The sequence below is a fragment of the Aythya fuligula genome, chromosome 5, assembly GCF_009819795.1.
Source record: "Aythya fuligula isolate bAytFul2 chromosome 5, bAytFul2.pri, whole genome shotgun sequence".
Classification (NCBI taxonomy): Eukaryota; Metazoa; Chordata; class Aves; order Anseriformes; family Anatidae; genus Aythya; species Aythya fuligula.
This window is the reverse complement of record NC_045563.1, coordinates 6184129-6211760: the sequence shown is the minus strand read 5'-3', so window position 1 is coordinate 6211760 and position 27632 is coordinate 6184129. Positions and strand designations below refer to the sequence as shown.

General features: G+C 41.3%; 1 protein-coding gene across 1 annotated transcript in view; it reads right to left on the bottom strand.

The window, feature by feature from the left end:
- MNAT1 (MNAT1 component of CDK activating kinase) overlaps nucleotides 1-27632 on the bottom strand; it is a 119186-nt gene that overhangs the window by 43239 nt on the left and 48315 nt on the right. The window contains exons 5-6 of the mRNA XM_032188535.1: nucleotides 26572-26712; nucleotides 21284-21409 (exon numbers count right to left, since the gene is read on the bottom strand). Of these exons, the coding sequence (XP_032044426.1) occupies nucleotides 21284-21409; nucleotides 26572-26712 (267 nt within the window). The remainder of the gene's footprint in view (nucleotides 1-21283; nucleotides 21410-26571; nucleotides 26713-27632) is intronic.

Genomic DNA, 27632 nt, shown 5'->3' with positions numbered 1-27632 from the left:
AGGCAAATGAAAAGAAAAATGTGAAAATAGGAAAAACAGAAGGAGAGAAAGTCAGAATGAATTATCAGGAATAGGCAAAGAGATAAAAAGGAGGCATTTAGAATAACTATAGTCCAGAAAAACGAAGAGAGCATCACCAGGCACTTGCAGTACATGAGACTTCTTGCATAGTATTTGTGGACTGTTTACTATAAATTTAAATGCAACCTGAAACCTGTTAGCAACATATTTGGAAATTATCACTTCTAGAATAAGGTGGAAAGTAGTTTATTTCTAGCCTTTTTTTCCTCATTTGCATGCAGAGAGAACAAGTAAACGTGAGCTGATTATCGTGGTGACAGGAAGAGACACTGCAAATCTAACACAGCTCGTGCACTGCTTTGAAAATACACGTTAATTTTGTCAAACTAAATGAAACACTCCCTGGGGTAGAAGCAACTGTGTTTTTCACAGATCCTCACAAAACATGCTTTTTGTCCTTCCAGAGAGGTTTAGTGTTTTTTTTTCCATGCAAGTTTTCTCTCTATTTTAATTGCCTACATCAAAACGATGCTCACACCTGAATTGTAGACACATGACAGCTTTCCAAGTGGTGCACCCTTCCAACAGCACCTGAATTTTAGCAGTACAGGACAGGATATCCGGAAATTCAGAGGATCAAATTCTGTTTGCAGATCCCCAGGGAGCTGAAGAAAGACCCCTCCGTGCACCCAAGCCCTGCCACGGCCCCACCGCATCGCTGTGCTTACAGGGTCTGCGGCTGCATCGCCCCTTGAAGCACAATAACCAGAAACATCTAAAGCATCCATAGCACAAGCAAAAAAGGAACGGTTCCTGCTGGGAAAAATCTACAATCTCACTTCAGAGAAAAATAGAAGCTGGCAGCAAAACTGCAATATAATCGCACATTTTTTTCCACTTAGTCCCAGAAAAAATCCTATTTATCTGTTTAGAATATAAGGAGATGCTTCATCTGTTTTACCTCATTCGCTGGCTCCTTCATGAGCCCTTTTGCTAAAACACTTGTATTCGAGTACAAAAAAAAAAGGCAAGTGTCTCCACACATTCTGAAAGAGGAGACTGCTGTGAAAGCAACTGCAGCACAAACGTCAGGTTTCGAGCAAGTTACAGAGAGGCTGCATGAGTATTTCCTGCTACAGGCTTGTAACAAGACAGCTCTGCCTTAAAAACAACACTTCCATTGTAGAAAGGAAGATAAGCTCGGACAAATACTGGATGAACCCGCATCAGCAGAATGCCCTGAAATGTAGTGATATACCATGCAGAAGGAAATGGCCCAAAAGCACTGTAGTTTTTTGCTGCAATCGTAGTTACTGTTTTGCTGCTGTAGTTACTTCTTACTTCTCGGTGAAAAAACACAAACGAGCTGTAATCCAAGAAAAAGGAAGCCCCAAGAACAGGCATTAAAAGCATTTGTTAATCAAAGGACTAAACATATAGGAAAGTTTTCATTTCTTTGACTTTCATATGTCATTTCCATACAGGAAAATAAACATGAAGCTCTCCACAGATGATGCAAATGCCTTACCCTGGCTCAGGACAGCTGCTGTTCTGAGAAACAAACCAAACCAAGCTGATAATTTGAATTCCCTTAAAACTCTAAATATTAGGTCAAGTAAAGCAAAGTAGAGCTTACAGTACGGTTTAGCAAGCCATGCCTAATATCTTTATGCACTTAAAAATTTTAATATAATTAACTTTACCTGTTAAGCATACAGAAGAGAAAAAAATACAAACTTATTTTCTCCTAAACCCTGAATTATCAAGTACAAATCCCTATACAAGAAGTAATAAAAATAGTTTGGTTTCTGGTAGCAATAACAAAAATGAGGGCAAGATTAATTCTTACACTTTTATGGCAAACAATCTAAAGCAGATGTTTGAGAATAAAAGCGAGATGTCAAAGTAGTTAATAAGAGTTTTTCAAAACCAAACACAACAAGACAACTTGCAGCTTTATGTGCTTACATAAAACTCTAAATCATCTCAGCCAGCTTCCACCGTTAGCCCTTCTCTATTCTCTGGAGCATCACAATACCCCAAAAATGCTATATTCAAGTCTAAATCACTACAGATCTACACCTTCCTAAGGTACAAGGCTGCAACTGAGCTTTGCTGATTAGAGATCAACTGCTGAATCAGGGTCTCTGTGAGCAGGAATACACTTCCATCATTTGAATCATCACAATATCCAGAATAACGTTCCTAAAGTTTAAGAGAACAGATTTTAAATAGATCTTTCAAAGTCCAGCTCGTATTTACATTTCCTCTAGAATACTCAGTTTTAAGACAGAGATCAAACTTCACATTGTAAGGTCAAAAATCAACATAAGCGTTCCTTAGAATCAGACTTCAAATATCTATTTGAAGTTATCCACACTTTGTTTGCGAGTTCAAAGAATTGCTGATCATAAAGCAAACTTGAAGATATTAAATCTTCTAAGTACAAATTTCACAAAAGACAATGCGTGCATGCAGGAGAATTGAGCCCTTCCACATTTAATATGGCAAAAGTTTGTGTAAGGTAACCATAAGCACACCCTTTTCAAATGAAACTAGCTTTTATTGTGAACACGAAAGACACTGTGTTAACTTAAAACACCGTTCACTTAGATGTGCTTTCCAAAACGCCTTAAGCGGGATTATATTGATTTAAATAAAGTAAATTAGGCAAGTTTTTGCACTCCAGCTTCCCACACAAATAGGATTTGCCAAGCCTTTTGAGTCTAATCAGTGGTACAATCACACAGGTACACAAGAGACTGACTAAGCACGCGCACACACTCCTGGACTCACCAGCACGAGCTGCTTTTGGGCCAACTACGAAGAGCTGCCTCGTAAAGCGGTCAGCCTAAATCCTCCATCTACCTGGAAGCCATCCATCCAGCAACACTGGGCTACTGCGCATCTGCATCGCCGTTCCACTTCATTACATGAAACACTAACCCCTTCTTGCAGGCATGGGGGTAACTGATACCGTATCAGTGAAGTCCATGGGAGCAGATCAGAAAGCCTAGAGTTCATATGAACAATAATATTTTGTTGCATTTCCTTTCCCAAGTGCAGGCAGTCAGGGGGGTATTCTCCTCCTTCTCCCCAGCCACCTTCACTGCTGGGCTATAACTACGTTAATTCTCTCATGCCAAGGCAAGCTGTTCAAGAAGCTTTCAGCACGTTGGGCTTGATAATACAGGGTGGGATTTTTCTTATTTGTTTTTTTTTTTTTATTTAAGCGGCCAAGATTTAACAAAAGAGAGAAAGGTAAGACGTGCAACTCTCACAAAAATTATATTTTCAGCAAGAGATGGCAAGTCCGTACCTAAAAGCTTTTAAAAGAACCCAAACAGCTTAAATCACCACCAGCCTAAACAGCTTTGTCCTAGAGCTCTGGACATAAACTTTTACCAACCAATAATAAAGTGAAAACCATGGTTTTGCCTTCGGTTTCACATTAATCCTGGGTCACAGTTAAACCACAACACCGTGTCAACTTTTCTCTCCCGTCTCCTTTTCACAGCCGTCGCTGTGTTGTAGAAACACTCATTGCTAGGATGGAGCATTGGCACCTGGCATGTTAGAGGTCTAGAAGGAAAAAAAGACTGCCAGAGCTTAAAAGCAGCTCACCTTACGCAGCTGCCTAATCCCCAGCCTCGGCTACACGAGCGGCCGTGCCAGCCAGCTCCAGGCCATTAGCAGAAGCAGGGAGTTGCAGCGGCTGTTTGTGCTATTGAGAGGAGGAAATTCAGACTTTGTTCACTCTTTCCTATCTTAGATTTAAACCAATACCAAAAGGCAAGCGTTCAGTGATACAAAGCGCACCCTATAACTCATACAGCCAGCTGACTCACAGCAAACCAGCAGTCCAGCCAGGATAATGCATCACAGAATGTACCTACATTTGTTTCTGTCAAGGGTTACAGTTTGCTTTTAATCATTTGCAATGCCTCGCAATGTACTTGGATGTGTATACTGTACATACACACAGAAGGTTTAGTTTAAAAAAACGAGTCTCAGTAATTAGGGACCTGATTGCAGTGCTCAGATACGGCATTTTCAAGTGAGATGCTTTTTTGCTCACGGGTGTTTGTTACATATGTATTCACACACAAATAATCAAGCACGAGAGTTGAACGGCTCTTAACAAATGCCATCACTGCACGTTTTGCAAGACTAACACCCGATCGTGTGTGGATTTACGTGCAGGTTTCATTTACAGGCACACCGAGCCAACAAATCTATTTGCTATAAGGGAATTTCATCAGACACCTATTTGGCGCTTAGGCACGGGCTCAGCAGCATTGGATCCAGCTCCGAAAACCACCCAGCTTTAAGCACCGGGGCAGCCTCTCGAGGCGAAAGGAGCAGCCCCACAGCGGTCTCTTTGTCTGGATGGCGGCCGGCGAGTCCGGTCCGACAACGCCCAGCAAGCCCAAACGTGACTGCGCAAACCGAGCCCATCCGTTTCGCTGCAATTACCTGTGGCAATAAACACAATGGCCTAGGAAGCTGAGGCTTGCAGAAACAGGCCTCGGGAGAAGCAGCCGGCGCCCTGACAACCCCGACCTCGGCTCCGTGTCCTCCGGCAGCTCGCAGTCGGGGCCCGGCCACCGGCACCTGCCGCGGCCCAGCCCATGGCGGAGCCGCCATCGTCCCTCAGCGCGCCATGGGGACTAGGCCGTGGCGAGGACGAGTACAGGAGCAGGGAGCACACACTTGCCTCGTTTTACAACATATACTTAAGGGATTTCTGGGTCAGGGCCAGGATGAGCCCTATATTCTATGTGATCAAGCACCTCTTTCAGTTTGGGGTCATAATTTTAACATGGCTATCTCAGTGATAACGGTAGCTAGTCCACGAGGGCAGGCTTTTGTTCAGTACTCAGGAAATGCATAGTAAGATGAATTTTACCAGATTACTGAGCCATTTTTGAAGCAAACACCCATTGGCCTAAGGATTTAAAAAGACAATATTTAAATGAATGCTTGACCATGCCTCTAACTGAAGGCAGGCATCAAGAGACTAATACAACATAAGAGATTTAAAGAAGTATACAGGGCTTCCAAGTACTCTTTTCAAGAGTCGTTTTTTAAAAAATACTATATTTATTTATTTACATAAAACATCTTAATTTTTATTATCTAAGCCCCAATTCCCTGGCCTGCACAAACTGAGAAAATAGTCCCACCAGGGACTATGGATAATTGGGCCCATTACTCATAACAAATAGATTGAGCATCCTCAAGAAGCTAATTTACAGAGATAGTTTCCAAATTTCTCTAATCACGTCTTTAAAACGTTAAAAGGAAGACAAACAGTTATAAATCATGCAAACACACAGCCTCAGTGATCCATACCATTTTAAGAAGTAGACCATAGAAGCCGTTCACTGTCATAGCCACTGAAGTAATTGTATTTACTTCAGTGTCTTATTTGAATAAATCATATCTCAGCATTTGGCAGTACACTTGACATTTGCCTTTACAGTAAAAGAAAAAATTGCAAAATGCAATGCAGACAAACCACAATCCTCTGTAAATTGATGTTTGGGGGCATCAATATGGGATGCATCTAATCACATGAAAACAATAGAAGAAAACTTGCTTTCTTTCAAAATCCACCTCAGATTTCTTTAATTTCTGTATTTACTAAACTGTATAAACAGAAAAACAGTGGCTCAATGCAATCAGTACAGTTCCATTTAAAGAATAACACATCACAGCACTCTTAAGTCTTTTTGGAAATACCTCTGCTGCTCAGAAGCACTGGCCTTCCACCAGTTGCTGCTCCACATGCTATTGCCAATCAGCTGCATTTGCTGTAGCGCATTCCAAAGTTTACTAATTAATCTCTGCACTAAACCCCACCAATGGCTGGTTGCCATTTGAAATGATCATCATCTTTTATTTAAAGACATAGTGACCCTATGGGCTAACTCAGACCTTATTTGAAAGCAAGGTGCTGCAAGTTTCAGGTAACTGGATCCACTTCAGTATCAATATCAAATATGATGTTTTTTCTACTGGACAGAGAAAACCTCTTGATATGATTGTTACTAGTTTGACTGCCTATACTAGACATACTATGTTATTTCAACATTAACTGAATTGAGAAAAATCTCATACTTTCATCTAGGAGTGACATTCAGCAGAGGGTACGAGATGCAAACTCCTGGAAGAGAGCACTCCTCTCTTGCAAAACAATCTATGTGTTTTGAAGTCATGTGTTTTAATGATTTCAGCTTATTGCTACATTTCATATGAGGTTTTAAATATTGATTTCACACAGTCCAACCACTCGCACTATTGTTGTAGGCTGCTCTCATTCAGCAGTGCATGCGAGCTCTGTGACCTTCACAATGACCTCTGCAAAAGCAGTTGTGCATTTTAGTGTGGTGTAAATCCTCACAGACAAGTCGAACCTGTTCTTTTTGGCATCCAGCCCTTTAGATGAATACTCTGCTGAGATTTATTATGAAAGGGGAATGAAGGGGCATTATTGCACAACAGCCATCCCTCTCATACAGAGAAGTTCTATCTTTTACAACTTCTAAAGGCTTTTAAATAAGCAGATCCTCTTAATTACACAAATCCTTCTTTCTTCTCACCAATTTTCTGCAATTAAAATTCACTGTGATTTACAAAAATGTAGACGTGCCCAGAAAAAGCATGTGTGCTAAGGTGTTTTATATTATCATTAATAAGTAATATTCATACTTCCTGTTACTATACACGAGGGATTAGTGTTTCCTAGCACGCCATTCAGTTACAACACTGAAGTATTATTCCACATTGTAGCAACATACACTGCCCTAAAAGGGTCCATTAATTATTTTTGTAATGCCATGAAGTTGCTGCAGGATATTAGACTGTCTCCCTAAGAAATACACTCCAATAGTAAAATGATGAATGACAACATTTGCAGATTTTTAATTAGATTCCAGAGGAGTAAGAAAGCTTTGTCAAAGTTATTTTCCATGGCCTTAGTTTAATACTTTGCATGTCCTTATGCAAAATAAAAATAAAAATAATAAAAAAATAATCAAGATTAATTGAATTAAAAATACAAAAGTATATAACGAGCGGCAGATTTTATCAATTCAATCAATCTGCTGTAATGGTCAGAGTATTAACCATATCATCCACATTATCCACATTCCTTATGGTTTCCTAATTAATTCTTCAACAAAAGTTGTCGTAATAGGGAAGCTAGGGAAACCAAAACAAAAAACACTCAAATAAACTTCTATTCATACTCTAGTCCAAAAATTCAAGTTCAGACCGGCTTTATCTGACAGTCGGTTGGTATCAACTGGAAATGAAGAACTTTGATCGAAACAAACGCCCCCTGATCTAAATCTCTCAGTTCCCCTGAAAAGCTCCTTTCCTCTGCCAAGTGACAATGCACACAGACATACCTCAGACTGGAAAAACAGGGAACTGCTGTATCCCTCTCCCGGTCTCACACACACATTAACCCATGGGCTATGTCAGGTATAGGATCTCTCTCCCATTCCTCTAGTCTCAGCTGGCCATTCCTTAGCTTTCTTGCTCCTCCTTTTCTGCCAGCAAAATCAATGACAATGCATGATAGCGAAGACTTCCCGATATAAGTAAAAAGTACACTGTCACCCCACCTTTCCCAGGTCCATATTGCATTTTCACTGTTGCAGAGCTACAGACAGAGGTTTCCCTAACAGAAAATACAGCAACAATTTTTACCATCTAAATTCACTTCCTATCTGTAGGACCTCAGCTGCTACCTCAAGCACAGTCCACTCGGTGGTTTCTAAACCTGATACCGCCACTAAGACGGCTCAGAGATGGCCTGAAAATAAAAGATGACAAACCAACGTGATCATGAGGTGTTGTATTTAACAATTACATATCCTGAGTTCTAACAAGACTTCTTCCTAATGAAGGAATTTCACATTTTGAAAAGCTGCAGTTGCCAGGTACTCCTCATAAATAAAAACAAAAATGCAGCTATGTTTATACCTTGTTCTTCACGACCAACAGAACAGGACAGATACCACCACCATTTTATTTCTGGCCATTAAAAATAAATAAATAAATAAATAAATCCCAAGGTTTTCGATCAGGTGATTAACAGACTTATGAATGACAAGGTTGTACCTGGCAAACCAGCTACAAAGAAAGTTGCTTACGTGGAGCTTAAAAGCAACCTACAGCTAAATGGATACAACACTCGTCAGGAATACTTTTGATGCTCTAAGAGTGAAGTATTTGTTTAATTTTGTATATCAAATTCAATTAACTAACCACATACAAGTTAGGTTAAAAATTAGCATTAAACAAATGCTATACACAATGCTATCAGTAAAACTGAACTAATACAACACTGTGCTTTAGTATATATTGCACCTTCAAGGTGTTTTTTATCCCTTATTCCAAACAGATTTTAGAATTGCTTAATTTGAGATAAATTCTTGGCCTAATCCTGTCTAGGCTTCAGAACCTACATAGGATAAAATGGGTATTCAAGCTCAAAGTATCATCCCACAAAGAGATACATACGGTGAACAAATGAAAACTGAATGGTTGAAGATAAAGGAGGCAGACAGTTTCCACTGTAATCCCCTGAACATCATCAAACCAGCTCTCAAACCAAGCCATCTTCCTCTCCCCACACAATGAATAAAACCCTAATAATGCTCCAGTGGGAACAAATGCAAAAGGGAATCCTTGGTATGCAGGCACAGCCAACACAGTGCCAACAGACACTAAGCACCAGGATATAGATGTTGAAGATCTATGCCAAGTTCTCTTCTATCAAGCAGACAACAAAGTAGCCCTCCAACTCTGTGTTACAGCGTCCATGTGGCTGGTGGGAAATCCTTACAACAAAGCTCCTCAGCTTATCCCTTTTCTGGATTGTAGTCATGAGCTGGCTCAAATCCTGCTCCAAATGAAAGCAGACTGCCAGCATCCAGTGCCTGCCACTTCCAGCATCCTTACTACCAACCTCTTGAAACTGCTTACTCGGTGGAAAGACAGAAGCTTCTTTGAACATTTACTAATTGGTTATTCACCAAACTTCACTCGTCTAAACTCAAAGGGCCTAGTGCATGGCAGCACTACAAGCTGGGCATCTTTACATACACCCTTGGGACACACGTGGCTTTTCTTTTTATGCTAGCCACGTTCACGTGCCCACAGGTACACAAACACGGGCAGCCCTGAGCCCTGGCGCCAAAGACCGCCTAAGGATGGCGAGGCCCAGATGCCTGCATCGATCCCGGTTAGATCTGTCAGCGAGTCTACGCAGCACAGAGCACGAGGTCTTGTTTACTTGAGTACTGCTTATGACAGTCTCACAGAGGATCACATTTCTGTGGTTCTCGTTCTGTGCTTTGGAGAAGAGAGTGCCACTGCATTTATTGATGCCTCTCTTTCAAGAGATGAAACAGGAGAGCAGACCTCAGACCTAACAATGCGTGGTTCTTTGTTCCTGTCGGCAGCCTGCCATTCTAAACTCTTTCTCCCTCCATCCTACTGACCTGTGCTTCCTTTTTCCATCGTTTTCCAACAATTCCCAATGCCCAACCTTTAAATGTACTGTCTGCCTTGTCCAGGATCTACTTTACCGTCCCACAATAACACCCGAATCATTCTACTTACACAAACCCATCATTTCATTTCCTCGTAATCCTGGCAAATGTTGCAAGTCCCAGTGTCCTGGCCTCCATCCAGCTAATTTAGATGGATGGTTCCACATGTGCTCTCTGTCCCTCCGCTTCCTGCCCGTACCACTGCGCGCATTTGTCTGAGGGAGTCAGAGCAGGTTTCTTTGTTTCCATGACATTTCCAATGATTTTATATTCTAAAGGAGAGCCTGTATAAAGGACAACATTTACACAGTGATAGTATCCTCTTGGCACGAGGCAGGGGATGTTACTGCTCTGCTACACGTCCTGCTGGAGTTATAATGCGTGCCACAAGGCATGCCTGGCCCTCCTGTTTCCCCAAAATACCAAGTTACCTGTGAGGCAACTGGAACAATAAACTCCAATAGTCAATTCTCCACTCTGATATACTCCGTATCTACATTTTTCTTCTTTAGAAGAAGTTAAGAAGAATAAAGACAAGCCATGCTTTCAGAGATCAGTGCACTTCTTCATGAGGATGACTTCTTCCATTAGTGTCCGCTGCTGACAATATTCCTTTCCAGCAACACCCGACTGACACACTGAATCCAGACTAGGTATGCATGGGGAAATTCACCTTTTCATGCCCAACACTGATTGCCTAAAACAATATTCCCTTCTCCCACCCTCTGCACCTGAACAAACATTCTTCGGGAAGTTCTTATTGAAGTCTTCTTGGTAGAGAACGTTGTCTCTTTGATCCAAAATATCTTTCACTGCAAGTGCCCTAGTACAATGAGTGCACCTTGGATGACTACCGACTATTGAAAACTAACACCCTCAACGCACCTTTGAAACACGGCTTTATTTTTAAATGTACTTTTAATTTGCGTAAATTTGCTATTTTAAAGCTTAAAAGTTGACTCCTTCGAGACCTTGTAGCAAGCACTCATCTGTCCGCTGCGTTCATTTAGGTCCAAGTATGGATGTGGAGAGAAGGTGGTTAACACACACGCACACCCAGCATGACCTTAATCAACACGCTGAACGTTTTTCCTTCTTGTAGAGGATTAATATATTAGTAACAGTGGGGTATCTCGTAACAGGGATTTAATCAAAACAGAAGATGCTGTGGGGAATAGAGGTCCTGCACATCCGCCCCTGCCCACAGCCAGAACCCTTGGTAAGAAGTACATGGGGCGTCACGTTCAAAACCATCTACGCGTGCCCACAATCCTGCTGCTCTTGGAGACCACACTTCTCACACGGGAACTCATCCAGCCAGAGGACTGCCAAAACGCTTGTTGTCCTGGTTTCGGCTGAGAATTAATTTCCTTCATAGTAGCTGGTGTGAGGCTATGGTTTGGATTTGGGATGAAAATAATGTTGATACCACACTGTTTTAGCTGTCACAGAGCAGTGCTTACACACTGCTGAGGGCTTTTCTGCTTGTCATACTGCCTGCCAGGGGTGCACAAGGAGCTGGGAGGGGACACAGCCAGGACAGCTGACACAGACTGGCCAAAGGGATGTCCCACACCATATGGCTTTTTTTTTTTGTGCTCAGCAATAAAACTTTGGGGGATTGGCCGGGGGGGGCTTCTGTTTCTCAAGGACAGGCTGAGCATTGGTCAGCTGGTGGCGAGCAATTGCACTGTGCATCACTTGTTTGGGTTTGTTTTGCTTTCTTTGCCCTTCTTTCTTATTAACCTGTCCTTATCTCAACACATGAGTTCTCACACTTCTTGTTTTTTCAGTTCTCTGCTGAAGAGGACTCTCCAGTTCTCAGAATTACTGCACCAGGACTGAGTTGTGAACTACCCACCACATCTCCTCTGGTGACCTTCTCCCACTGCAATCACTACTCTTGGCCCTCCTTGCATGATGTTTTAACTCTGGCAAGAATTTCAAAGCCAGATGGAGGCTGTACTTACCCAAAACTTGTCTGAAGAAGACCCTGAGAAGAGGTAAAGAAGAAAATATAGGCTTACAGGAGATCTTCTAACCATGCTGCAAGGCAAATAGGCTTCATGACAGTTCTGGTTCACTAAGAAATGGAGTAGCCAAGAATAAAAGTGATCTGTGAGATAAGTCTGCACACACGTGCCTACCAGGCGAGCGTCTCAAAACCAGACACAATCCAACTGACAGCTGACTCGGAGGAATCTGCAAGCCCATTAGCCCAGCTCTGCCATCCCAGACCACCAGCCCTCCATCAGGTAAACAACAGAGAGGATCAAGGAGTGACACAAGACTGCTTTGATCAGCAGCAACAGAAGGCAAGATTAAAAGCAAACCTGTAGTGTTTTCACAAACGCAGACAAGTGCTAAGAAAATGGGATCATGGCAGGAAGATCACACGTTCTGTGCACAAACACCAATTCACTCCTCTAGATTGCCTAAATGGCTCCAAATCCTTCTTTGCTCTTAGGACAGTTCCTTAAATACTCTTATTTCTCTCCTTAAATGAATTTTTCTCTCTAGGAAAAAAGGACTCCAACGAGTCCTTTTATCAGTTGAATATATTCCACATCTAGTCTGTGGACTGGAGACAGACTATCAAAGATTTGCAGAAGAAATCAATTCTTTCATTGTTAAGCAACAATTAGGGCGTCTGGACTATTTCTCTAGATCTAAATCCTAAAATACTTAGTTCTGTGAAGTCCTCTTACCTAGTCATCTCCAAGAACATAACAAGTTTCTACAAGGGGGCAGAGAACAACCTGCTTTCTGCATCTATGGACTGCCATCACATCAAGGAAGCACACGGTTACAAAGCTCTCCCTAAAATGTAAAAGCAAAGGCAGTGAGGCACTGTCAGAGAGTGCTGGGGAGCCTCCATCTTAGGAAGCCTCTAGGAAAGGATCAGCCAAGTCCCTGGCAGGACGAGCTGAAGCCTCACTGATGCCGCCTCAGAGCAGGGGCAAGGCCTCGTGACCTTGAGCCCCCCACCCAACACTATGATTATCCAATTCCCCAAATAACCACTGCAATTTTGGCAAACTTGCTTATTTTATTCATTTTTGCTTCCCTGATCTAGAAGTCCACTCTTTCAGAGGAACTTTGGCCTTTCTTGACTTTCAGTATCACATCTACCAAGATACAACAGGACAGGTTATGCTCACGCTTTGAGACAAGGAAGGTATTTACTTCTGTTCCTGCCTATCCCTACCTTCTGGGATGTTGACTTTTAAACAGCGCACCAAGCACCACTATTTAACAATTTTTTTTGCTTCAAAAAATGTAGTTCGGTAACTTTGCACCATTCTCTTAGCACAAACTTTAATATTGAACATTCGTGATGTATGCAACTCTCTCGGCCAAAGCAGAGCATCAAGAGGGCATATATGTACTAAATTGTATCTTGTTAAAAAGAACAGCAGCACCAAAAAAGTTATATTGGAACAATCTATAAATGTGTTTACATTATATGAATGATTTGCTGTTCCTTCACAAGGCATGTAGGAAGTCAGCACTTCTCAAACGTGTAAAGTATTTCCATGTGCTTAAAGCATGATCTTTCCAAAACAAACAATGATTGAGAAATTTTTTATTATTCTTTATTTCCCTGCCAGCTGTTTTTTTGGACTCTCCTCTCAGCCACCTTCTTTCTTTCAGTCAGATCTCTCCTTATTGCTCACAGTAACACCTACTCAAGCAATAGCATTTTCAGAGCTATGTACAGCTCAGAAATGGGAAGATCTCCGCCTGATTTAAATGACACTTGCCTTAGATCAGTTTACAACGTGTCTTTGTGCTATTGTAGCAAGTGGCAGGTCTGGCCGCTGGTGGGGATGGAATTTGGGCACCTACAGGAGGAGCTGGAGGCCAGTTCTCGCCGCCCTTTCCTGGTCCCTGCTCCAGGACAGGCAGGGGAACGGAGCTGGCAGCCTCCTCCCTGCGAGCCTCTTGCTAAATAACCTTCCTCATGCAACCACGACATCGTGCTGCGTGACACACAGACGTGCTTCTGCAACTTGATGGCAAAGAGGCAAGCAAGCCCATGAGCAACTACATAAATCAAACAGGGGAGGAGAAAAAAAGAATAAAAGGAAGACCAGTTCCATTGCAAGGAGTAGCAGATAAAGGGTAGATGTGCTCTGCTGCTGGCTACAGCCACCAACTTTACTAACATACACACTTGTCTCGTTGCTCACTCCTGTGCAATTAACAGCTTTGGCACTATTTCATTTACTGAATTCCAGTCATTACAGCTGTGCAAACTTATGGGCCCAATTCCTATTTATACTATATGCATATATAAACATGTGCTGCCTTCGCCATGTAAAGGAGCCTTAAAGCAAATGTACAAATATTTATTCTAAAGGAGCAGTATAAAAGGGTCCTGCCATAAAACAGAATCGGGACAAGTGGTTCTGATTATGTCTGTGCACCAAACTGTTTAATTTTGACTATGGCATCTTTCCTAAGGCATTCCAAACAGTAATCCTGTAAAGAGATACAGGGAGATGCAGAACCGCATTTCCAAAATCCAGTCTCCTTTCGCAAGGTCAGCACTGTATAAATGACAGGAAATGACAATTAATATCATTTGTCTTGCTTTTTTTTTTCCCAAAAAAATTCTTACCTACGTTAGGGAAAACATTAAGTGAATATAACTTGCTTAATGTTTACACACTTTGATATAATAGTAATTACACAGTAAGCCCAGAACCCAATTAAATGTTTTAGACTTGAGTCTGCAGGTTGGAGTGCACAGGAAGCGTTCTGATGATAGATCACTTTTAAATGCAGTGTATCTGGCATACACTTCAAAAACAAAGTTCAAATATTTAAGCACGGTTCTGCATGTATATGCTCGAATCTTAACACAACATCCTTAAATAGCAGGCTAGAGATTTAGTGAAGCTAATATATTTGCTGTTGCTAATCATTCTCCATCATGCCACTCAGACGTCGCAGCAATATTGTGTACATAATCCTGTGAGCTTTAAGTGAGCAGCATGTGGTCACAGGACTCTACATCACTGCTAAACCCAGGTTGTTACCTCTAACCTGAATTCTGCCATTCAGCAGTTTTGGTGTCCTTTTACCCGTATCTGTATCTGTGTTGTCAGAGATGTTTGAGATCCAGCAGCCACAATTTCTTCTCCCTTTTTGCTCTTCAGAAATAGCTATCCTTCTCATCAGATCAATGCAATTCTCATTGCTGAAAACAAGCTACTGTTAATGATGACAAAAATTCAAAGCTAAAGCAACATGCAATATTCTCACTGGGAGACAAAGTGCTCAGACCTGCAGAATCCCACCAGCAGAGCTGGTGTCACAGAGCTGTACACGTGCACCTGCCCTCCAAATGTACAATCCCCCTAAAATCTCCGCTCCGAGGAAGCAGCTTCCAGGGTTTGGCCAGCAGCGCTGTTTCTCTCCGCGTAGTTGAGCGCCACAAATCCCCTCACCAGCACATCTGCATTTCCTCTGCAGTGGGATGCTGCTTCGTGGGACTGCTGCCCAGCCCCGTGCGTCCGAGCACTGAGCTGCGATACAGCTATCACGCACGCAGGCACCGCGACTGCAAGGGGAATGCAGCAGCCTCGTAGTATAGATTCAGCCACTGACTCCTGCTGGAGGTCTAGATAATGCTCAGTGTCACTGAAAATTTTACCTTTACAAGCACGCTCTAAGTGAGCATGTCTCTTCTGAGCGAATCCATGCATCTAAACACTTCACTCTTCTTGAAAATCCACGTTGTGATTCTAAACTCTACAATCTTGTGAAAAGGGATTCATTCCACCCAGCTGCAAAAAGGACAAGCATAGTAGGAGCCTGATGAAGATTAAAAACAAAACAGCAATTAAAGTCAGGCTGGCATAGATTGCAAAGAAATCGATTCCATCTGAAGGTTTTCAGCCTAAAGATATACCAGCTGAGCTAACAGCGAGGGAAGGAAATGGGATGGATTTTATTTTATCTCTTAAACTTTAGGCTAATTCTAAAAGCGCTTTAGTAAAACCAGCAAAACAACAAACAGAAACCCAAAACAAAACAGAGCAGCGAAAACTGGGAAGGCAAGGCTGGGTGGCTGAAACAGCTCCGCTCCCCGTCACACGGATGGGGCAGCAAAGCACTCGCTGGGGCTGCCGAACAGTCGCAGCCTCAACAGCAGTGCTGCGCTCACTTCACTTACCTCCGAGTACCTGGCATATGTCTAGGCAACTCTGAAGGAGCCCAACTGATTAAAAAAGTATTTTGAAAGACTTTTTTTGTGTGTGTGTGTGTGTTTGGAACAGGATTTTGGATAATTGCTCCACAAGCTATAAAAGAAACAGACTGAAAACCAGGAGCCGCCGCTGAAGAGTTGTTTGCACAGGAAGCAATATTGTAGGGAAAGGCAATAACAAAGAACAGTTAATTTGACCTGAGCTGATGAGGTCAATGTTTTAAAAGAAAGAGCTTCACATAATGTAAAATAAGAACGCTCTTTCCCATTAGAATAATACTGCAAGTGTAACGCTGCAAAAAATCTATTCCCTAACACGTGTTCTGCTCAGCTCAGTAGTAACGCGCATTCCTGAGGTGTCCTAGACATCCTGTGTCTGACACAGATTCATTCCGGTGAAATATTGATTTGACTGCTCCCTCCTGCAAGCTTCGGCTGCTTCAGGCTGCAAGTTGCTCTCACCGGCTTCCAGCTCCCACTAGCCTCAGCCTACAAGAGCTGGAACAAAACCCTGACGACGCTCAGACACACGCAAAGCTAAACGCAACGGCGCTGCTGTGATTTAGACAGGGAAGAAGCCGAAGCAGATATTTCACTCTTAATTTGCTGCCATTCAGGGGTGCTGTTGACAGGAGATGGAGCCCGGCTCGGCGGAAGAGACAGCAGGTTAGGAATTCAGCAGGGCTGGATCCTATTCCTCCTTCCGCCGCTGGTCTGCTGTCTAATCCTGGGCGAGCACATCGCCTCCGGGCATCTGCTTCCCCTCCCTCCCCAAGGCATCTATTTAAGCTGCAAATTCACAGGGTAATGACCATCTTGGTAATGACGAAGCATGCCCTACATGCGCTAATACTTCTATTAATAAGTACTCCCACTGCTGTTAAGTAATAAAACAAAACCCACGGCAGGGACTGAACAGCCAATGATGCATTAGATTAATTTTGAGGTATTTGGATACAAAATGCCAAAGGAAAACTCTCCCAAGTGGTAGCAGACCAGAGGACACCTATGATCTTTTCCTGCACATTTGGGCAATCCAATTAGAGCTAATTGAGTTTTGAACTGCATGAAATTACTTCAAGAATACCATCACTAGAGGCTAAGCCCCCTGGGAGACAAGAGGAGGAAGGGAGCAAAAGTGCAAAATAAAACTGGAAGCAACAGGGTATCCAGCCTGAAAGAGACTGAAGATAGCATGCAATCGAGCCAGTCTCAGGGATTCAGATTTTCACAAATGTGTAAATAACTGAGTCAAAAGTGTGCACATTCCCCATTTCCAATGAATTAAAGAGGAGCTGAATACTTCACACTTCCACTAATTTTTAACTACAAGGGTAATGTAAAGCACTGAACTACAAGCACCAAAAGGCTCCGATAGTCCTGCGAACACCAGGGGCACAAAAAGAAAACCAGACTTACTGTAACGTAATGGATTCTTGCTTGCATTTGCAAGCTGCCATTAGCGTGCAATGCATAAGAGCACCTCTTAGCTTCAAAATTCACTTCCAGTTAAAGCCATCTCCCAACCAGAACTGGCCACAATGCTCACCAGAAACGGAGGAATGGTTCTATTCCCAGACATTACATTTGTTTTACCCACCCCAATAAGCCATAGAAACACTAAAAATGGCATTCATTTCCTATAACCCCTGCTCTTTTTGACTAGTACTAAAATGTAAAGTAGGTGCATTGACAGGAAGCATTTTCAGCACCATTGCAATAAGTATAATTAAGGTTATTATAATTTCTTTTGTAGCTTTACCCTGATCTCAGATTAGATATAATAAGACTAATATTTTAAATATTCAAATATGCTGAAAGCCTGTTCCTTAATATGATGAGCGGAAAACTCTGAAGTGCTTTCTCCCCCACTTAGAGAGGCTAAATCAAACTGACTGATTAGGTGGGTACGCTTCATGCATGGAAGACATAATTTATTGAAATAAATTTCAGAAGTTAATGAGATCCAGTAGAACGCAAAGACAAAGCAGCTCCTGTTGGAAGGGAGCAAAACAACAGTTTAACAAAAGGAAAAGCGAAGATGGAAACCCTACCTCCCTGATCTAATTGTCTCTCTCGTGCTATAGGGGATGCTCTTGCTTAGCTTACCAGTTGCAGACGTTCCCTCCTCCCCCTGTAAGCACAGGAACTCCACAGCACTCACACGGCACCTCAGATGAGCCAACTTCCTTGAGCTTTGCCGGGGAGACTAGAATGGGCATGCCTCTTAATCCAGTAACGGAGAAACTTGTCCAATTATCAGTCAGGCAGAAGAGCACCTCTGACCAAGACCATCCCAGGAAAACCACTCGTGTTCAAGCTGAAAAAAAACAAGGACTGCCACAACTGGCATGTAAAGCCTTTGTGTAAACACGAGCTCCGGATCTGCCAGCATCTCGGCTAACTTTATCTGGATTCCCTTCTTCTGAACACAATTAAGGACAACATCCACCAGAAAAGGTCAGCAGCCAAACTACTAGGAAAAAATAAACACACTGGAGAAGAATGTACGTGGTTGTGTACCATCTGCATGATGCCAAAACTCTTTACTGGTGAGCCCAGAAGGGAATTCGCACAGAAACAATACTTTGTTTGCACAACTGTAGAGCCAAACAGAGCATTAATTAGAACTTTATATATATACATATATCACAATACTACCCTAAAGCTGCCCCACCAATAAGCAGTGCAAACCCCATGGCTTAGAGGAACAAAGCTAGAGCACCACGAGGTGCTGCCCATGACGAGCAGCACAATAAAAGCTCTACCAGCTCCACCTATTTCATGTGTACAATTAAACAACGCAGAGGGACCGTGCATCTCAGCATTTTAGAAAAAAAAATCAATTGGAACATATTAAGTATTTCATAAGGTGAGCCTCAAGGTAGGAATTCATCCAACACTGTCACTAGGTCAGGAACCACACTAAATCTTACATGATGAGCACTGGTGCTTTTCACAAAACCCCGTTCTGAGCTGAACAACTTGCATTCAACTACAGTAACTTTCCAAAAGGCATCCCAGTCCTGATCTGAAACCATCAAGAATTAGAGATTTCATCACATTCCACTGTCAATTCTAACAGTGGGGCCAGCTAACCACTGGAACATTGTGAACTTTAAGGTCTCGTTTGTTCCCTCAGTTCCTATTTGTTTAGCTAAGGTTGCTGGTTCTTGCTCCATTTGCTGTTGTGCTGCTCAGACCTGGCATTTTCTGCATTGAGGAGGTACTTAATGTACATTGAGTCATATCTTAACCTTCTCATGAACCAGAGGCAGAACGCAGTACAAAGCCTATCCTACCACCTTTGGATGAACCTTCATTGCTTTTAGTTGTCTTTACGTTTTTCCCTTTCGAAATGCAGTCAGCAGAGCGCTTCAGTGCACAAGTCTCTCCAACGCTGCCTTCAGCAGTCCCTTCCTATTTGCTGCACTGCTATTTATATATCCAAGACTTACACACATGCTGTGGTTGAGGGTCAAATTCATTTACGTGCTTAGCTAAAATTCCAAATCCTTCTCACGGAGCCCATTATTTATTATTCTATTTATAATTTTGCATTTAGCCATATTAAAACATTTCATTCAAAGGAGGCCAGCCTTTCAGAAACGGCCTGTAAAGCGCCAGCTTCCATGTCATCCACAAAAATTCAGCATCTGCTTCCAAACACTGAACCGTGTCCTTCCGTGTCCCTTCTGTACTTACCCACAGAAGTATTCCCATGCCGTGGTAACCAGTCACTACTTTAGGAATTACAATGTAGCCAGGTAATTAATATATAATGTCATTTCTATAAAATTCTAAAAAACAATGTCAGGTGATAATTAAATCAAGCACCCTATAAAGAAAATATGGAGAGAGTCATCATTCTCAACCAAACCTGTAAGTTTATCTCTGCAAAATCAATTTTGCTAATCCATCTTCCTTAAGACACTTGTCACAATCTTCAAATAGTCCTAACCTTAAATGTTCAAGCTTTCTTTTTTTTTGTCATTTTAATCCAAGACAGTGGTCAGTAGAAGAGGGTTGTTTGTTCATCTGGGACAGAATAAATAAACTTGGTCTTCTACTCACACCTTCTGAACACCAATAAAGCAATGATCAGTTACCTGGAGTACCTCCACTTATTCCAAATACTAAGATTTAAATGTCATGATGCTAGAGATCTCCTCGTCCAAGTCTTTCATGTTTTTTTGAATGAAGTTTATTCCAGTCTGCAGATTTAAAATATTTGCTACTACACAATGCTATTGAAAATCCATTTACAAATGCAATGGAAAGTATTTCCACTGTCCTCATTGTGCAGCATAAGCTACATGGAAGCTTAACTTAGCCCTCCAAACTAAGCTAGAAAGACCAAAAGCTTTAAAAAAAAATCTAAGAATATATTCTAACAGCTAGATAAATTGGAGGCATTCAGTTAGAATACTTTTTAAGCTGAACACCTAACACTTTCTGTCTAGTAAATGTCACAGAAAAAAAAAAAAAAAAGAAAGAAAAAGTAAGAAGATATGATTTGTAATACAGAATCGTAAGAGAAAAATCTGCACAAGTTTGCAAGAGCTGACACTACTTTTGGAAAAGCAAGCTGCAAATGCTATTATATTGTAAACTCTTTGGAGGAAACAGACACAATGAACACAGCACAGATATTCCTGACAAATCAAATTGATTAATTGATGGGAGACTGGTTTGATACAGAGGTTTTTGCTTCGTTTACTTTCTGGTTTGTTAGGGGAGGTAGGGAATGTTGGTCGTTTTCAAGACACCATTTAGCATTATCAAGTCTAACATATAAAGTCTACGAAAAGTACAGGGATTTTTAAAAAAGCAGGGGACAAGTAAGGTGCAAAAAAAGATTAGTAATTCCCACTCCCAGCCCCAGCTTCCCACACAGAACTTTAATTTTATTATTATTTTTATTTTTAAACATTTCCACACACCAGCTGATGTGTACTTGTACCATGTCACAATAAAAAAACAGGAAAGCTGACAGATCTTTAGCTGTCGCTACAGAAGTAACACATTTGAAAAAAATACTTGTAGCTTCCTAGATTCCAATGGCAATGAAAACAGCATCCTTAACCATTTCCACATTGTTTGCCTCACACTCGGACTATTTCAGTGCTCAAAGTAAACGTAAAAAGAGTGCATTCTTGTCCTGAGCTACCAAAATTTCAGCTTCCAAAGATGTAACACAAATGATAGACAAAAGCATTCAAAGTACAGCACCACTTTGCTGGGAAAGAGGTATAGCTTGTTTTGGGGCAAAAAAAAGGTTTCATACATTCTAAGTAGCAGAATGATGAAATATTTTGACTGTTCTCTTTCAATTATATAATTAGAAATTCATCTGTTTCACATAATATGCAACTCAGGTTTAAATAACCTCTAAGTTTCGTGTTAGGAAATCCTGGCTCTTTTGAAAGGCGTTCAAAAAAAAAAAAAAAAAAAAAAAGAAAGAAGCAGGTCTTACCATTTTGATGCCAGTGGAAAACGTGACTGGTTTGACAGGTTTGGGTTTTTCCAGTTGCATTTCTAGCTGAGTAGATCTGTCCTTATGCTGAGCTAAAAGCAGCGAAGCAGGAAGGCTGGAGCTCTCCTGTAAGCACACGAATAACAAACCTGAATGCTAAAACAAACTAAACACAAATTAATGCTGCATCTACTTGAAAACCGTAAGTTGTGTCTGAAAGGCCATCACTAGCAGCGAAGTGTAATACTGAGTATCCTCTGTATGAAAAACAGTTTACAGAAAGCAATCATTTTCAGTAATAAGAAAAAGCTGCAGTAACCCCATAAATCAGAGTAACCTGCAAACAACCATTTTTATAGAATCCACATTAAAGACGATATAACAGGCTCCTTATTCCAACTAGCCAACGCAACTATATTTATTAAAATTATAAAAAGAAATTAAAAGTTAATCAGAGAAGGAATAATACAAAGTAGTATAACTTGGATCAGATGTTTATCTAAGACACATTCTTTCTACCAATGAACTCAGACCAGTTTGAAATTGTTTCCCATTAGATTTCACCTGAGGCCGTTTGGAAATGATCCTTGCTCTGCTTTGCACAATGGCACTATTGTAAGTGCAACCAACAGCATATTTATTTTCTCCTTCACCAACTTATTTTTAGGGAAGCCAGCCAATTTTTTAAAAATATATAAAAGTAATAAAATGAATAGTTAAGCAAATTAACTGCTAAAACTCCCGTGTTTAGGCTACAACAGAATGATTATTAACATACATCTACGTCCTACATTCTTGAGAGAGTCAGAAAATTATTGGCCAGGTAGTTTGCTAATAAACTAATGTGACTGTCCACATGCATGCTGAATTCCTCTAGATTTCCTAGCTAGAACAAAAGTAAAGTTGAGAGCAAAGAAGTTCAGCATGGTTATGCCCGGAGATCTGTAGCGCAGAGTTTGTCATAAGGCACTCAAACCAAGCAAATACTGAACTATGAATCATATTTGCTACTCACCAAAACCAACCACACTGTAATATACTGCACTGGGATTTATTTATTAACTTAAAACAGTTTGGAGGAAGGAGTTAGGAGTTTTAATGCCATGAGATGCCTTGCTGTTCTCATAGTATCCTGGAAAAATCTCCCAGAGTCATCACAAAGCTTGGTTATGCTTTACACCTACTTTGCCCAACACTCTCACTCCTCTTTCCATGTTATTGTTTGTTTTTTTTTTTTTCACTCATTTTGTCTCATGACTAGATTGCAAGCACTAAAAAGCAAGAAAATCTCATGGGATCTGCTCCAGAATGACCAATAGTGTAAGACTTGGGATCTTACTGAAATTTCTGCAGTACTCACGTGGAGGGTGTTTAAAAACCTAGAATTACTGATCTGATTACTGCACAACAGAGAGAAAGTTTGGACCACAAACACATTAGTTGACAGTCTGTGTCTTCACAACACTGTACATGTCCATAAGCACCAGGCAGACCCTATGTGCTGCCTGCCAGCAGCACAGTTTAAGGATGCTGGTTTCTTTGAAATTTCAGATTTAATACTCTGAAGAGTGGGAATTATTCTCTGGTTTATTTGACCCTCTCATATCCCTTAAACATTCACTGCATTTCCAGCACAATAACTAAAGGAAGCCGGTTTTTGTACGAACTTCTCAACAGTTTTGCATTAACACAATGGTCGGCAACCAGATTACACAACTGTGGGAAATCAACACCGTGCCAGCAAGCCACCACATTCACGATTGTTTGTCCTTTCTAATATGCACATAGTCCTTCTGTTAACTATTAACACAGAAACAGAAATCAAAGATCCAATCCTGTAAGCATTTATCCATACCAGCAGTTTTCGGTATGGGAAAACAAACCGTGTAACGGCACGAACAAAGCCACTTACACACAAACATTTCTGAAAGATTTCTCTCAAGAACCCTGAGGTTCTGGCAAAAATGGGGACACTTGACATCTTTAAGGCACCCTGCCCTTTGTTTGTTCCCAAGCTCAGCCACGGCCCAGGGAAAAGCTGCTTCTCTGTCAAGTGCTGCAGTGCCATTTCGCTCCTACCTGGGAAGCAGAGGCTCTCACAGAGGTTAGTCCCACAACACAGAAGACATCTAAGAGCAGTTCTGTAACCCTTTGTATACAGATGAGTTTATACAGTAAATAAAGGAAGTGCTTTAATGTTTTTCTAAGCCCTTATTGCCCACCTTTAGAAAGTTACAAAATAAAATAAACCACACATCCCTTGCAATAAAATGTAAAATACATTTGAGACTGCGAGTCTAAATTACAACAAGGTGCCGGGCTTTTCAAGTGGGAGGTTATATTGTAAAAGGGGTCACTTGTAATGAAGGCAACATAAAATCTGCTTAACTGAGCAGCAGGAGGCAAAACGGACAAGAGGTAACAGGGTAGGACTGGGAGCCAAAGCACCTGATCGCTCTTCCAGTAGCCTGAAAGCCTTGCTCACCTTTCCAGCACGTCCCACTGGCCTTCCCCTTCCTTCCCAGCCAAGCTCTTGGAGCCTGGGCCTCGAGGCCAAGCCTTTCTGCAAGTCCTACTGAGCTCCTTCTCTAGGCTGACCATTATCCATCCACAGCCTGCTGCATGACATCCTAAACACCAAACATTTCTGCACCTTTTCCCCTCTCTTTTCTCTTAATGCCCAATATGGGGGGAAAAAAACATTGAAAAAAATCATCAAAGAGCTGGTCACAATGGCTGCAGGTTCCAAACACCAGGTGATGCATGCAAAAGAGATGATTTCAAATCTAAAGGTGAAACGTTGGCTTTCCCACCTTCTTCTGTACCCATAACCCTGCCAAGCCACTGCTTTTGCCCCTGGTATCATGGTACCACTGCAGCCAGAACTTAGTCCTTGTGGTTTTGGTACAGTACCAGCAGGCAGAGATGGGAGATTTTTAAACTGTAATTCCTTCCATTGCTCCCTCTCGCACTTGCTTTTGCTGCGTTTCTCAAAGAGAGCACACATTTCAGCTTTACTTACAATCAGCTTCATTTTCAGATTTGTAGCACAGCATTAGAGGGATTTAAGAGACCATAGGAAATGTTTATTTGTTTAACAACTGCTGGTTTTCCAGAGACTTTGTAAGTCATTGTACAAACACTTCAGTGCTGGTTTTATAAACCTTTAGTATTACAAAACAAGTTTAGGCCCAAATCTAAGGTGACAGTGCTCCTTCATAAACAGAAACATAACTTAAAATTACCCAGTTTCCTTCCTCAGCCTTTAAAATCACCTTTCTGTAGATTTTTAGAATATTAAGACATGTTTTAATAGCAATACATATGCAATCACAGTTAAAACTACCTATTTTGGTCATGTTTTAAGGATTATTTATAACCATTCTTTCCCCAAGCCATCTGGTGAAGCAGGTTTCCAGTAACACCAACTGCTGTGTCAAAGAACAACACTGATGTCTAGTAAATTAAGAGTGTGTTTTAGAGCAGGATTGAAGTTAGTCAGAAACCAGTTCAAAATCCCTTTTCTGAGACATTAAATACGCGTTCATAGGGCAGCTTTTATGAATTGATCCATTACTTAAACTATTCCTAATTATGTGGGTTGTAAGCACCTTGAAAGTGAAAAGAGACTGCTGGATAAAAAGTTACAGACTTGAAAGATTCTCAAGGAACCCTTCTACTTATCTCTGCTTCTGTCTGCAAAGTATGTAACACCAGCTCCTTTCAACAAAACCAATGAAATGTTGCCAAGTCTCCTGGCTTTGAAAGTGACAGCTCTTCAGGAGAGCTCCAGAAACTCCTGAACTGCACATCAATGCTCTCTCTTCAAGTCAGTGCCTTCTGCTGTGGTTCAAAGAGGAACTCTGCTTTTTCTGGGAAAGTAAGAGAGCATCTACAAACTGAATGAGAACTGAGAATACAAAGTAGGAATTAATGTTATGAGGTAAACTGCAATAGGAGAAATTCTGAATTAACATCTGCCATGCAGCTTTAAACCACATACTGACAAAACTGCACACTGTGTAACTACATGCACACATAATTTGTTCTGATTTGCCTCAGTGTTATACACCAACTGCTATCGTGGGTGTTAGAACATGTGTGCATGTGTATGTCGATGCACACAAAAAAAAACCCTGAGATGTGAGTCTTGTTTAAAGAACAAGTCTTCACTGGGCTTCTCTATAGCCACACATCATTGCACTTCAAATGCAGAATCAGTAGCAAATTAAGCCAAAAACAAGATTAAGACCACTTCCAGAAGTAGCTAAGTTCCATACCCAACCTATTATTTAGGTCCTCTGACTGAAAGAGTTGATTAATGTCCAATTAACTGAGAATCCTGTCCCTTTTTTTTTTATTGAGCTCCTGATTACTGCTTTGCTTCAACACACCAGACTGTCGGCCACAGCAATTCAGGGCTGCTTAACAAGCAAACAGTGCTCGAACTTCACATTATGCCTGAAGCGACTTCGGAGCTCCTCTCTACCCCCTCAAACTCCATGATCAGACATTCACCACAGCAGATGCAACTGTCATCAGCTGAAGGCAACAGAAGTAGGCAGTTGCAAGGGCTAACACATGGCAGAACTCATTCATTATACATCAGGCTGGAGGTAGAGTAGTAAAAGTATCAGCTATGCTAGGGCAAAGCCATCCTGGATCACAGTCAAAGCCTGGGGTTTTCATATTGGCAAACTCGGTAGAAATCTAGACTGTTATACTAGCTCTTCTTCAGATATTCAGTGAAATATCAACTCTTAAGTAAACTGTAAGGTGGTTACACTCACTAAAGACACATCAGAAATACACCTCTGCGTGTAAAACAGCAACAAGTAAAGAGCCTTCAGTGGAAGCTGAAGAAAAGAAAGAAACAAAAAAATAAATAAAACTGGTAGAACCATGAAATAAACCTTCTAAATATCCAAACAAGCCTTTCGGCACCTTACCCTGGATTAATTTTGTATTGAAACAGCCAAGAATGTTTTTTCCCTATAATTTCCAACCACCATTGGACATTCCGGACAATGATTCCATTCAGCCAAAGAACTAGTTGTGGTATCCCAGAAGCAGTCTCACACCAGTTCTTGGCTTACCAAAATCATTCAGGGTTCTTTGTAGCACTGAAATAAGTGATAGGTGACAAATAGTAGCACAAAATGGGCAAGACAGGGAAACAGAAAGGGGCAGATGTGTTAACTACACAGTTAACTGGAAGAAATGAATATAAATACACCTGCTATTTGCTCTGCTACAGAGCATTCAAAGCCTCCAGTTTTGTTACTCACCAGTTCATCCAAGAGTGCCTGTTTATTCTTCCTTTTTATCATCTGTTGTAGTTGTTCTTCTTTTTGTACAAGCAGTCGCCTTTGTTCATTTTCTTGTCGTTCTACCTCTAAAGCTTCCTCCAGCTCTTCCTGCTCCCGCGTCTGAAACGGAAACATTAGAAATTCACTCACAGCAGCCTTCCTCCTTGGGCAGACAGAGCTCTACTTATCCACAGCTCTACTGCCCATCAAAGGACCTAGGGCAGCCCAAGTGATGGGAAAGCAGCCAAATTCTACCTTTTAAAGGTCATTATGGATGATGATTACACTGGACAATAAAAGGAGTTAGAAAGTTGGTTTTTTTCCTTGCTGCAATAGAAAAAGCATCCATCTAGATCTTGATTTCTTTAAACATTAGAGAATGACAATGGATTTTCCTTATCTCAGCTCACTGCTCCCACATATCCTACTTCCCAAGAGCTGCGAGTAAGTGACAGAAAATATAATTCTGCTACAGTCCCTGATCAGCCCTCCCAGATCAGTTGCATCTTGTATGCAAAACACACAGCGTGGTTATCACTGGTGTAGAAGAAAATATCTTTCAATATTGAGAAGCTTATGAACTACAACATGTTTAAGCATGAACTGTGAATGTGTCACATTCCCCAAAAATCAGGTATTTTTCCTACGACTTGGATAATACTTGTGTGCTAACAGAAGTAGAAAAGAAACAATTTACTAGGACAAGGCGACTGAGGTTTCGTTTCAGGATTTACTTCTGAAGTCTTTTTTAACCTGTAAACTATCAGGTCAACTGTATTTGGAGCTCTGAGTAGAATAAAAAAGAGGAGGGCTCAAAGACCACAGAAGCACAGATGGGGAAAAAAAAAAGCATTAAAGCTGAACAACTTTGTACTGGAGAGAGAACCAAAAGAATGCTAGTTTGCAGGTAAGATGGGACAGGACAATAACATACAAAAACATTTTCCCAAATCATCCTTTCCAAAAACACTGAAACAAAGGGAAATCCAAAATAAGAAAGCAGAGTGTTAAGACTTCACAAAATGTAAATGGATGATTAA